Source organism: Microcaecilia unicolor, chromosome 3 (genome assembly GCF_901765095.1).
Source record: "Microcaecilia unicolor chromosome 3, aMicUni1.1, whole genome shotgun sequence".
Taxonomy (NCBI): Eukaryota; Metazoa; Chordata; class Amphibia; order Gymnophiona; family Siphonopidae; genus Microcaecilia; species Microcaecilia unicolor.
Window position 1 is genome coordinate 525,746,925 of NC_044033.1, and position 14,339 is coordinate 525,761,263.

Here is a 14,339-nt window from a genome sequence, read left to right on the forward strand (position 1 = left end):
GCTGGAGCAGATCCAGTAACTTGAACCGCTCTGTTTCCAGTGCCCAACACACAGCGGTGTCAGAGCTACGGAGTTTCCGCAATGCTGGTGCAATCTCGGCCCTAGCAGGATGAAGCTCACTCACTCTGAACAGTTACATCCACACCAGGTGAGCCAATGTCTGTCTCCCCCCCCCCCCCCTTCCCCCCATAAAGGGTCTAGATTTGAGATAAATCTACAATAGGTGAGACTGGGCTGCATCCCCAGTCACCTCACACTTCCCTCTCCTACGCCTTGGCACCAGACCTGCCAAGTCTCCCGCATTCAGCGGGTCATCTCCCGCTGAGGCACACGCGCCAAGGGATCCCACTTCCGCTGCTTCTCTTGATGAGTACCTGCGACCGTGGCCTAAACAAGAAAAAGCAAGCAGGGCCGCAGCAGCCTTCAGGCATGCGCTGTTGACTCTGCTCCTCTGCCCCTGGAACGGGAAATTGACGTCAGCAGGGGCAGAGGATGGCAGAGCCGACAGTGCATGCTGAAGGCTGCTGTGGCCCCATGCTTGCTTTTCTTGTTTTGCCATGGCTGCTGCTGCTCATCGGGAGAAGCAGCAGTGGAAGGAAACACTGTGTGGCAAGGAAAGGGGGAAGGGAGTGGAGAGGAAGGCAGGAGGTGCTGGGAGAGCAGAGGGGAGAAAATAAGAAGAGTAGGAGGCTGAATGGAACAGAGGTGCAGAGAGAGAAAGAGGGAAGATGTGGATAGAAGGGTAAGGAGAGAAAGAAAAGACACTGGAAGGATGGGGAGAGAGGGGACAAGCTGAATGGAAAAGGGTAGAGAGAGAACTGGCTAGAAGGAAGGGGAGATAGGGAGACACTGGATGGAAGGATTGGGAGAGGGTAGATGGGTAGGATGGGGAGAGAAAGAGGGAAGAGGACTGGATGGAAGGGATTGGGGAGGGTAGATGGGTAGGATGGGGAGAGAAAGGGAAGGACTGGATGGAAGGTTGGGAGAGGGTAGAGGGTAGGATGGGGAGAGAAAAGAGGGAGAGACTGGATCGAAGGGTAGGAGAGAAAGAGGGAAGAACTGGATGGAAGGGTAGGAGAGAAAGAGGAGATGCTGGATGGAGGATGCAGAGGAAAGAGGGAGAGACACTGGAAGGATTGGGGAGAGACGGGAGATACTGGATGAAAAGGGGGAAGAGGATAAAGTTAGTGAGAGAGGAGAAGAGGAAGGGGCACGGGAGAACACAGGTGATGAAAGCCGTAGGTAGATGAAGTAAAAAGAGGGAAATTAAAAATGGATAGTAAGAATGAATTAAATCTGGACAGAGAGGCAGAAAAATGACAACATGGACAGGAAACCCTGGCAAGGGAGTTAAGAGAAGACGAAAGAAAGCAGAATCAAGAGACTGGGAGCAACACAGTTGAAAAAGTAAATGGCCATACAAAAGAAAGGTACAGAAAATTTTATTTTTAATTTAGGAAAAGGTAATGTGGTAGCTGTGTTAATAAAAGGTTAATAAATGCAATAAACCACAAAAAAAGAAAATAAGGTGATACCTTATCTTGGACTGATTTTTATATTTTTGATTAGCCAGAGATCAATACTTCCTTCCTCAGGTCAGGAGAGGAGTATACTGTCATGACTGACCTGAGGCAGGAGGTTTTGGCTTCTGAAAGCTTCATTGAAAAGAGTGTTAGGCTACCAGTAAAAGGTATCATCTTATTTCATTTTCCAAAGTGCCTGAACTGAGCATATGCAGGAGGGCCGGTATCGGAGGCTGAAGCACGCTGCCAACTGCTGCATGCTCAACAGCACGGTAAGAGGCTCATGCAGTGGACTTCAACTAGAAGGGCTTGGGCAGCTCCGCCAGCGATTCACCAGTGCCACAATTTTGGAGTGGGCTTAAACTCAAGTGGAGGGCCAAGGCCCCCCTCATGGTTATGTCCCTGGGGGGAATAGATGCTGGATAGGGGGTGCAATAGAGTGAACTGAAACACTCCCTTTTACACCCTTCTGTCACGGGTGTATAAAATTTCTGGAATGGTCGTGGGATTGAGGTGTTCCAGGAGGCACAGCCAAGAGGTAGTATGGCAGAGCCAAGTCGGAGTGAGGGGGGATGAGGCGGTACTAAATCTCCCTCTCAAAATCAGGACCCCTTGGCAGCTCTGTGGCAAACGGGTGATTCTGAAAGGTACATCCATGCCAAGTGAATTGCACCTGTCTCCCTCCTCCCACCAGCATATATGTCACACTCCAAACATCTACATCCATCCTGGGAGAGACTGTGCCAGTTATATCTAACACTCTGAGAGGTCATGGCCAGCCATTTTGAAGGCAGCCACAAGGGGCAGGAGCGAGTGGGCTTCTTTCCTGCCACTGTTGCAGTGGCTTAGCCACAGGTGGGCCGGTGGGCCATGGCCCACCCAGTTAGGGCTCAGGCCCATCCAACAGTAGCACATGGTAATGAAAATGCTGCTCTCTACAATACTGGCACCTCCACATGCTCAGTTTCAGCACATGCTGCTGCAGATACCAAGGTGGAGACTGGAGAGAAGCATTTTCCACCAGCTGATATTTTTTGTTTGGTGGGGTGGGGGAGAGACATTTGGTGCCCACCCATTTGCCTAGGCCCACCAAATCTGCTGGCTGGCTACGCCCCTGTTGCCCCACTTGATGACCAGATCTATCACATAGGTCGGGGGGGCGGTGCAAGTGTCAGCGGCTGGGGAGGGGATTACGGGACTTTAAAAAGAAAAAACGTTATACAGGACCCAGCCAATATTCAGCCAGGGCCCACATGATGATCCTATGCAGGTCTCAGCTGAATATCAGCGGACCCCCCCCGCCAGGACCCACTCCTTTCCTTCTGAACCCAATTCTCCTATGTTTAACTTACTTTCCGTTAACCCCCATAGTTTTGCGTTAACACAAACTGTATATCTTCTTACGACTTGATTATTTATATTGTTGCTATGTAAGCCGCATTGAGCCTGCCATGTGTGGGAAGCGCGGGGTACAAATGTAATAAATAAATAAAAATAAATCTAAAAGAGGGACCATTATAACTAGCAAAGTGCATGTCAAAATGAAATAGGTACAATACCATTCACGGAAGACAATTTTTGTGAAGAACTTGCAGAGCCGGATGGAATAAATCCAGGAACTGAATGAGCTCAGAGAGGTTCTGACAGAGCTCCTAGAAAGATATACTTGACAACCTCTGGAGGGAAGAGATTCCATGTGACTGGAGAAAATGTGGTTTCTTCACAAAAGTGGTAACAAACCTCTGGAGATGGAAGAGATTCCATGTGACTGGAGAAAGGCAGATGTGGTTCCTCTTCACAAAGTGGTAAACACCTCTGCAGATGGAAGAGATTCCATGTGACTGGAGAAAGGCAGATGTGGTTCCTCTTCACAAAAGTGGTAACAAACCTCTGGAGATGGAAGAGTTCCATGTGACTGGAGAAGGCGATGTGGTTCCTCTTCACAAAAGTGGTAACAAACCTCTGGAGATGGAAGAGATTCCATGTGACTGGAGAAAGGCAGATGTGGTTCCTTCACAAAAGTGGTAACAAACCTCTGGAGATGAGATTCCATGTGACTGGAGAGAGGCAGATGTGGTTCCTCTTCACAAAGTGGTAACAAACCTCTGCAGATGGAAGAGATTCCATGTGACTGGAGAAAGGCAGATGTGTTCCTCTTCACAAAAGTGGTAACAAACCTCTGGAGGGGAAGAGATTCCATGTGGACTGGAGAAAGGCAGATTGGTTCCTCTTCACAAAAATGGTAACAAACCTCTAGAGATGGAGAGATTCCATGTGACTGGAGAAAGCAGATGTGGTTCCTCTTCAAAAAGTGGTAACAAACCTCGGAGATGGAAGAGATTCCATGTGACTGGAGAAAGGCAGATGTGGTTCCTCTTCACAAAAGTGGTAACAAACCTGGAGATGGAAGAGATTCCATGTGACTGGAGAAAGGCAGATGTGGTTCCTCTTCACAAAAGTGGTAACAAACCTCTGGAGATGGAAGAGATTCCATGTGGCTGGAGAAGGCAGATGTGGTTCCTCTTCACAAAAGTGGTAACAAACCTCTGGAGATGAAGAGATTCCATGGACTGGAGAAGGCAGATGTGGTTCCTCTTCACAAAAGTGGTAACAAACCTCTGGAGATGGAAGAGATTCCATGTGACTGGAGAAAGACAGATGTGGTTCCTCTTCACAAAAGTGGTAACAGAAGAGATGGGAAACTACAGGCTGGTAGACTCTCCTCAGTGGGGGAAAAATAATGGAGACACTGTTGAAGAATGATAATGAGCTAATTACTGTCCAGCGGGTTTCAAGATCCGTAGCAACATGGTTTTACTAGAGTAGATCATGCAAAACAAATCTGATTTCTTTGACTGGGTCACTAGACAGAGCGGGATGTGATGTGCATGGACTTCAGCAAAAGATCGATACCATTCCTCATAGAATCATAATTAGAGTGGCTTGGAGGTGGGTTCTAGGGTACTTAACTGTTAGTCAACCGACTTAATCTGGACAACAGAGAGTAGTGATAAATGGCATGCATTTGGAAGAAAGGTAATTAGTGGAGTTCCTCAGGGCTCGGTCCTGGACCCGATTCTGTTCAGTATCTTTGTGAGCGATATTGCCTAAGGGTTAGAAGGGATAATTTGCCTTTTCAAGGATCATACAAAGACCTGCAACAGAGCGTATACCCTAGAGGAAGTAGGCAAAATGAGAAGTGATCTACAAATCTAGAAGACTAGTTAATCATGGCAGGAAACCTCTAATGCAAAAAAGTGCAGAGTGTTGCATTTGGGGTGAAGAAATGAACAAGCCCAAGGCAGTTGTATGCTCTAGATGCGAGAGGCTGATGTGCATAGTACCAGGAGAGATCTTAGGGTGTTAGTGATGAGGATCTCAAAGTAGCAAACTAACATGACAAGGGGTGATCAAAGTCAGAAGAAGGCTGCATAGAGGAAGGAGATGGTAATAATGCCCCTGTACAAGACACTGTTGAGGCCTCACTGGGAGTACTCTGTTCAGTTTTGGAGGCTGTATCTTGCTAAGGATATAAAGAGGCCAGAATCTGTACAAAACAAAGTGACCAAGTGGTAAGGGTCTTTATCAGAAGACAAACAAGATACTCGAGATCCTAAATATGTATAACCTAGAAAAAGAGGGCATTGGGGATATTATTATTATATTATTACATTTGTATCCCACCTTTTTGCAGGCTCAATGTGGCTTACATTCATCGTGGATACTGGAAATAGAAGAGAATGTACATTTGGTTTTACAGCGAGTTTTGGGTACATGATGGTGAAATACATGATAGTGTTAAGGCCATAGACATTAGGTGCATGATACTGTGAAAGCAAAGACATTAAAGAACATTCCTGGGTATCTTAAAGAAAGTAGAGTTATGCGTGTTGTTCTTTATGATATTTTGTCGGAGATAAGTTTTCGAGTTTGCAGAAATTGGTCATTTCATAGATCGATTTCAGGTTACGTGGCAGTGAATTCCAGAGCTGTGTGCTTGTATAGGAAAAGGTTGATGAACGCACTGATTTGTATTTCAAGATATAGACTTAAATACTGAAAGGTATTACAGTACAAACAACCCTTTTCCAAATTACTGTACTAGTAGTAGTAATAATCATTTTTATAGCGCTGCAGGATATACGCAGCACTGCACACAATATGAAGAGAAGCTCTAGAATTAGAGGACAAGATATCAGATTACAAAAAGGTTAGAATTAAAAACAACCCCAGGAAATCTGTCTTCACAGAAAGAGTTACGGATGCATGGCATGTCCTCCCAAAAGAAGTTCAGGAAGCAAAAATGGGAAAAGGCTCAGTGAATCAGGCCCTGGGATTTCCATATAATGGTTGGATCAATCTGAGCTGAAAAGAAAATAGATCTACCACAATGCAAACTCTTTGTTCCCTTTAAAAAAAAAAAATCTATGGCCTGATATTCAAAAGCCCTTATTTGCTAGTGGAAGCTGTTTTCTAGATATGTGTTTTCGCGCTGAGATTTAATTTATAACTTCTGCAGCTGTGTGCACGATGCAAAGAGCTCCTACCTCTCAGAGAGCAGGTCCATTCTCTTGAGGCTAGATTAGGTTAAAAGATAGAAAAAGGGAGTAGGGATAAATGGTCAGTATTCTCAATGGAGAAGGGTAGTTCGGGGGTTCCCCAGGGGTCTGCGCTGGGACCGCTGCTTTTTAACATATTTGTAAATGATCTAGAGATGGGAGTAACTAGTGAGGTAATTAAATTGCTGATGACACAAAGTTATTCAAAGTCGTTAAATCGCAAGAGAATTGTGAAAAATGACAAGAGGACCTCACGAGACTGGGAGACTGGGCGTCTAAATGGCAGATGATGTTTAATGTGAGCAAGTGCAAAGTGATATATGTGGGAAGAGGGACCTGAACTATAGCTACTAACGGAAGGTTCCACATTAGGAGTCACCGACCAGGAAAGGGATCTAGTGTCATCGTTGATGATACATTGAAACCCTCTGCTCAGTGTGAAACGGCAGCTAAGAAAGCAAATAGAATGTTAGGTATTATTAGAAAGGAACGGAAAACAAAAATGAGGACGTTATAATGCCTTTGTATCGCTCCACGGTGCAACCGCACCTTGAATACTGTGTGCAAATCCGGTCACTGCATTTCAAAAGAGATACAGTGGAATTAGAAAAGGTACAGAGAACTGCGATGAAAATGAAAAAGGGGATGGGACGACTTCCCTATGAGGAAAGGCTAAAGAGGCGATGACTCTTCAGCCTGAGAAAAGACAAACGAGGGGAGATATGATAGAAGTCTATAAAATAATGAGTGGAGTGGAACAGTAGACATGAATCGCTTGTGTCCTCTTTCCAAAATACTAAGGGGCAATGAAGCTACAAAGTATACAAAGTGGTAAATTTAAACGAATCAGAGAAATATTTCTTCATTCAACCTGTAATTAAACTCTGGAATTCTTTGCCAGAGATGTAGTAAAAGCAGTTAGCTTAGCGGGGTTTAAAAAAGGTTTGGATAGTTTCCTAAAAGAAAAGTCCATGAACCATTATTAAAATGGAGTTGGAGAAAGTCCACTGCTTATTTCTAGGATAAGCAGCATAAAATGTATTGTACTGTTTTGGGATTTTGCCAAGTAGTTGTAACCTGGATTGGCCAATGTTGGAAACAGGATGCTGGATTTTATGAACCTTCGGTCTGTCCCAGTATGGCAATACTTATGTACTTAAATCAGGTGTGGACATTATTTAAAAATACCATCTTGGAAACCCAGACCAGATGCATTCCACATATTTTCAAAAGTGGAAAGAAGAGAAAACAACAGCCAGCATGGTTAAAAGGTGGAGGTAAAACCCTACTTAAATACCTAATTTCTGCAACACAACCAAACTAAAGCACGTAATGGGCATAACACAACTCTTCCGTTCTCTGCAACACAACCAAACTAAAGCACGTAATGGGCATAACACAACTCTTCCGTTCTCTGCAACACAACCAAACTAAAGCACGTAATGGACATAACACAACTCTTCCGTTCTCTGCAACACAACCAAACTAAAGCACGTAATGGGCATAACACAACTCTTCCGTTCTCTGCAGCACAACCAAACTAAAGCACGTAATGGACATAACACAACTCTTCCGTTCTCCAATTCCCTAATGTGGCTGTGCCACATGAACTTGATCTTACCACAACATCACCCTGTATTTGTTCAACCGGAGCCTGCAAAGGCCTCTCCGGTACTATGTAAGCCACATTGAGCCTACAATAGGTGGGAAAATGTGGGATACAAATGTAACAAATAAAAAAATAAATTAAAAAAAAGTAAAAGAGGCCATTACAGCCAAAAGATGGTCCTTCAAAGAATGGAAAAAAGACCCAAATGAAGAAAATAAGAAGCAACATAAGCATAGGCTGGTGGCCCAACTGTTTGGGGAGGCTAAAGGGGCGGGGTTAGGGGTGGGGCCAGGGGCAGGGGCAGGGCTTACATCCATAATTGTCTGAACACACAGAAAAAAATGAGTAAAAATAAAACAATCACAATTAATACCTTTTATTACATTTAGATATTAGCTATGTATCATATGTCAAAGAATAAAGTTGTTGCTCAAAGCATATACTAACCACAATCGCTCAACTGCAAAACACTATGCACAACGTTGTGCAAAAACACACTCAGAACCTTACTGTACCATAAATATTACACTGGGCAGAACCTAATACACCAATATACCACCCATACGGAAAATGCAGACCGTCAACAAAAGGGATCATAATATCATAATTCTCATGTAGAGCCACAAAACACTCTTTTAGGATAGTGTTCACAATTAGTTACTTTTATTAACGACCATATGTAGATCCTTCAAGAGGTATAACACCAGGCTTCCCAAAGGCAGATTACAGACACTATGAACAGTTAAGTTCAAGAAACAGGTTATTCTCACTGAAATTTCTCCAACTGTATTGTATAGAACAGAGTAGAAAATTAGCACAAAATACAGAGATTATAACTACTGTCTCTACCAACTATAATAATTTTAAGCTGTTTTAATGATGTTCAATTGTTATTTTTCATAATATTTAAATCTAGATATGGGAAGCTTTCAAATAAATTTAAAAAACTTTATTAAGTCAGTCAGAGGGAGATTACATTAACCTTTTAAGGCACTGCCTAATGCTTATCCTCCTGGAACAGCTTTAGACTTTCTACAGATGGCCCACGCATTTATTTTTAATAATCTCACACAGCATGCCCCACAAAGTCCCTGGACCCTTCTTACCTTACCGCTACAGCCAAGCCAGCAGCCAAAAATGAAGAAAGAAGAACAGCTCACTTTCTTCATAACAGCCTCACACAGCCAAGGCCAAGCACCGCCGCCGAACAGCTGGCTGCCCTGCATCAACCACAAACCGGGCGATCTTCTGCAACATTCCATCCTGTTCAGGCACTGGCGGCACCGCGTGCAAGCGGGAAGATGGAAGCACATGCGCATAGGCGGTACTGCGTCCGCCACGGCGCCAGCGTGTGAAAGTGGGAAGGTGGAGCAGATGCATGCGCATAGGCGCCGACGCGCATGACGTTGTGCAGTCAGCACTCCTCCTCCCCTACCGGTTTTCTCGGTTGCACACGCGAGCGTTGGATGCTTTCGCGTGACGTCGTCTTCCCCTCCTTTCTCCTCCGACGCGCCGTATTTTTCAGAAATCTATTTGGGGGAGCCAGGATGGAGGGCTGTCAGGGAGCTGAGGGCGGGCTCAGAGCGGAGTGAGCAGCGACGGAAAATACAATTTGTTTTTGCTACACGTGGGGAGGAGGCAGGCGGGGAAGGTCACAGCTTGGCTGGGGAGGCTTAGCCTCCCCAAGCCTCTTATACGGGGCGCCTATGAACATAAGCACTAGCAAATCAGATGGAAAGCATTAATAAAGAAGGCTAAAAGAGAATATGAAGGGAAACTTGCCGCAGAGACTAAAACTCACAGTAACAACTTTTTCAGGTACGTCAGAAGCAGAAAGCATGCAAGGAAATCAGTGGGACCATTAGATCATGAAGGAGCAAAAGGGGCACTCAGTGAGGTCAAGGCCATAGTGGAGAAACTGAATCAATTCTTTGCTTTGGTCTTTACGGAAGAAGATTAAGAGATCTGCTTATACTTGAAATGGTTTTCAAGGGTGATGATGCAGAGGAACTGAAAGAAATCTCGGTGAACCTGGAAGATGTACTGAGCCAAATTGACAAATTAAAGAGTAGTAAATCACCTGGACCAAATGGCATACATCCAAAGGTACTCAAAGAACTCAAGCAAAATTGCTGATCTGCTGTTAGTAATATGTAACCTGTTGTTAAAATTGTCCATAGTATCTGAAAATCGGAGGGTGGCCAATGTGACGCTGATTTTTAAAAAGGGTTTCAGGGGTGATCTGGAAAATTAGACTGCTAAGTCTCACATCAGGACAGGAAAAATAGTGGAACTATTATAAAGAACAAAATTACGGAGCACATGGACAAACATGGTTTAATGTAAGAGTCAGCATGGGATCAGCCACGGGAAGTCTTGCCTCACCAATTTGCTTCCTTTCTTTGAAGGCATGAATAATGTGGATAAAGGTGAGCCAGTTGATGTAGTGTATCTAGATTTTCAGAAAACTTCTTATAAAGTTCCTGATGACAGACTCCTGAGAAAATTCAAGAGTCATGGGATAGGAAGCAATCTTCTTTGTGGATTAGGGATTGGTTATTGGACAGGAAACAGAGAGTAAGGTTAAATGGTCATTTCTCTCAATGGAGGAGGGGGAACGGTGGAGTGCCGTAGGGATCAGTACTGGGGCCGGTGCTATTTAATATATTTATAAATGATATGGAAATCAGAATGGCGAGTGAGGTGATTAAATTTGCAGATAACACAAAGTATTAAAGGTTGTTAAAACACATGCAGACTTTGAAATATTGAGGAAGACCTTAGGAAATTGGAAGGCTGGGAATCCAAATGGCAGATGAAACTTAATGTGGACAAATGCAAGGTGATGCACATTGGAAACAATAATCCGAAACATAGTTACCTGATGCTAATATCCACCTTAGGGGGTCAGCACCCAAAAAAAGATCTAGGTGTCATTGTAGATAATACACTGAAATCTTCTGCTCAGTTTGTGGCAGCAGCCAAAAAAAAGCTAGCAGGGTGTTAGGAAGGGATGGTGACTAAGACCAAAATAATGCGCTCCATGGTGTGGCCGCACCTCGAGTATTGCATTCAGTTCTACCTAAAAAAGATATAACGGAATTAGAAAAGGTTCAAAGAAGAGCCAAAATGATAAAGGGGATGGAACTCCTCTTGTATGAGGAAAGGCTAAAGAGGTTTGGGCTCTTCAGCTTGGAAAAGAGATGGATGAGAGGAGAGTTATGATTGAGGTCTACAAAATCTTGAGTGGTGTAGAACGAGTAGAAGCAAATCAATTTTTTTTTACTCGTTCCAAAAGTACAAAGACTAGGGCACACTCAAGGAAGTTACACAAAAATACTTTTAAGAATTACACTACCTCGGGACTCAATTCCCATATAGTTGCTGCTCCTCTCCCAACAATGGCCTGGCTGGCCTCTCTGCTGAAAAGCCACCTCTCCTCCTCTCTCCGCACAGCCGTCCTGGTTGGGCCTCCGCCCCAGCCATGGAAGACGCCAACGCTTCCACGCCCAATCCTCCGATACTCTCTGCAACAGCGCAGCGGCCCTCAGATGACACCGTCCGCCGCACCCCACAACCACGCCACGGTCCCAGCCATCTCGCCACTCCGTCACTGCTGCAACCTCCGTCCCACTCACCGGTCCGCCGCTCCTGCCCCACAAGGACCACCCCACCAACTCTGCTGCAACGGCGGCACCTCGCTGCCAGGCCCCCCGGACCGAATCGCCTGCCACATGGAGGTACTGGCTCCCTCTCCTCTTCTTCCCCTTTATCCACGCCTGACTGTATCAGGACGATTCGTCTCGGCCCCCGACACCTCAGCCTGCAAACCTCCGCAGTCTCACCCTTCAAGTTGGGTGTATAAGAAAAATTCTTGGCCTGGGGTTCAGAGTCTCGGAGGGACTCAGGACTCAACCTCTTACTTGACGCCATCTTGGATTCCTCATGTAAATACTTTTAAACAAATAGGAGGAAATATTTTTTCACTCAACAAATAATTAAACTCTGGAACTCTTTGTTGGAAGATGTGGTAACAGCGGTTAGCGTATCTGGGATTTAAAAAAAGGTTGGACAGTTTTTTGAAGGAAAACTCCATAGTCTGCTATCGAGAGACATGGGGAAGCCACTGCTTGCCCTGAGATTTGTAGCATGGAATGTTGCCACATTTGGGTTTCTGCCAGGTACCTGTGACCTGGATTGGCCACTGTTGGAAACAGGATACTGGGCATCATCTGACCCAGTAGGGCACTGAACATACGTGGACAACTTAAATGTCGTGTCCCTTATTTAAAACAAACGCTGTCTACAGTGTTTATTATTGACCAGGTAGAACCTCAAAGGACATAACCTGCCATTCTCCCTGCCACTGGTTTGAGTATAAGATTGTACTATGGATACAGCAGAACATCCTTTTGGCTGGAGGGACTAAACAAACCAATCTTTGCTTTCTTAGTTGCTGATACTGCGCTGGACAAGATGTTGGTGAGGCCACTGCCCCTCTGGCCCACCCCATAACTCTGCCTGTGCTGTACTAGAATAGGTTCTGAAGGGAACCATGAAAGGAAAACCATATTTCTGGAAGCTTCATTCTAACTCAGCAGAATTGTCCCTAAAGTTTTAATTTTAATATGCATTCTCTTTTCAACTATGTTTATCCTCCCTTGATATTCAGCCCGGAGTGGTCAACATTAGTTTTTAAATGTTAGCATCTGTGGCCACAAAAATCAAGGCATTCAGTGGCAGTATCCAGATAGTGATTGCCAATAAATACCCAGATACTGAGGTGGATGCCTGTGACTATCCGGACAGCAGTGGTTTTTGGACGCTATCTGGATAACTTCACTGGGTAGAAGTGCTGAAAATCACCACTACCTGGTTAACTCTGTTGTTAACGTCCGCTGTCTTGGCATCAAATTTGTTCCTTGCCTTTGTTTAGGAAGTAATTGAAGGCCTTTTCTGGGTAGCAGGGAGTTTATACAGTTTTGACTGTTTTGCACTAGTTAAATGCATTTACAGCAATGATTGCATTTTTTTAAATTTGCATGACTAGTTTTTTATTATTTAGAATTTTATATAATTGTAATGTCTACTTGTTTTAATGATGTTTGTGATCATGATTATGTTGGCTTTATTGTAACCCGCTCAGATGTTACAATGTGCAGGCTATACATTTTGTTAAATAAACAACCCTGATCTTCACTCCTGGACCACCCCCAGAACTGTCCAGATAGTTCCGCTGAATATCTAACTCAGTGGGACTTATCCAGGTAGGCAGTGGCGTACCAAGGGGGGGCGGTGGGGGCGGTCCGCCCTGGGTGCACGCCGCGCGCCTGCCAGCTGAGTTCGCTGACTTCGCTGCAGCTCCCTCTGCCCCGGAACAGGTAACTTCCTGTTCTGGCCGGGGCAGAGGGAGCTGCAGCGAAGTTAGCGAACTCAGCTGACAGGCGCGCGCCACGGCATCCCCCCTCCAGCGGTGTGCACCCGGGGGGGTGTCATTTCGCCGGGGGGGGGCGCATCGGCGCTCCGCCCCGGGTGTCATGCCGGCTAGGATCGCCACTGCAGGTAGGAGCTGTTCCTTCCCATTTAAGTCTCACTGAATATTGACCCCTTAATGTTTAATCTGAGCATATGCATTAAACCACAGTTCCTAAGGACTTTCCCTGGCCTTCAGCGTCTGTCTCTCAGTTTTGTTATGGGAGATCAGCACCTCCTATAGTGCAGTGGACTTTGATCCTGGGGGACTGAGTTCGATTCCCACTGCAGCTCCTTCTGACTGTGGGCAAGTCACTTAACCCTCCATTGCCCCTGGTAAAAATAAGTACCTGAATATATGTAAACCGCTTTGAATGTAGTTGCAAAAACCTCAGAAAGGCGGTATATCAAGTCCCATTTCCCTTTCCCTTCAGTATAAGGAGTGTAGAAAATCCTGCACAGCTCCAAACGCTCACTCCTCGTACGCTCCAGATATTTAAAAAAAAAGTGCTCTCCTTTTCAGGATCTTCTTATATTTTGTCTCCCTCAGATTACTCTCTGAAAAGCTGACGCATCTTCTTTCTGGTTAGCTGCTTTACCTTTCAGACCTCTTAGTACTGATCGCCAGGGTGGCAGAAGGGAAACCTTCAGATCGCTGCTCGTGCTGTACCTGGTTCCATGGACAAGTGCAGTGTTTTAACAGATGGGCTGATATAATCTATGAGGTTCATGATTGGAAGTCACTGTCTGTTAGCGATGTATCAAGTTTTGGTCTGCGAGCAAGTTTTGCAAGACTGGGTCTTCATCCCAAATGAACACACAGGAAAGGGGGAAAAGGAGGAGAATGCTATGTTACTAATGAGCTTCTCAGTCTGCGTAGATACTTCTATTATTACGTGATGAGAATCCCTGAATAAGCTAAGAGTATGGGTGACTTCAGGTATGCAGTTTATGATAAAACATGTGTATGTCACTCTCAATTCATGTTATATGGAAGGAATAGTTCATTCTTTTCAGGATAAGAATCATTGCCTCTTTCTTTTCCCTTAGGTACCCCACCCAACCCTGCCGCTTTGGAAAGCTCCTGTTGCTTCTGCCAACCTACGTTCTATCAGCCCCTCCACAATAGAAGAAGTATTTTTCAAAAAGACCATTGGGAATGTGCCAATTACAAGA

General features: G+C 44.9%; 1 protein-coding gene across 1 annotated transcript in view; it reads left to right on the plus strand.

The window, feature by feature from the left end:
- Positions 1 to 14,333, plus strand: part of LOC115464834 (nuclear receptor subfamily 2 group E member 1-like) — a gene marked incomplete at its 3' end in the record, with an annotated part of 108,506 nt that extends 94,173 nt beyond the window's left edge. Inside the window, 3 exon segments of the mRNA XM_030195193.1 lie at positions 41 to 148; positions 14,214 to 14,260; positions 14,263 to 14,333. Coding sequence (XP_030051053.1) covers positions 41 to 148; positions 14,214 to 14,260; positions 14,263 to 14,333 — 226 coding nt within the window.
- Between the last annotated feature and the right edge of the window lie 6 nt (positions 14,334 to 14,339).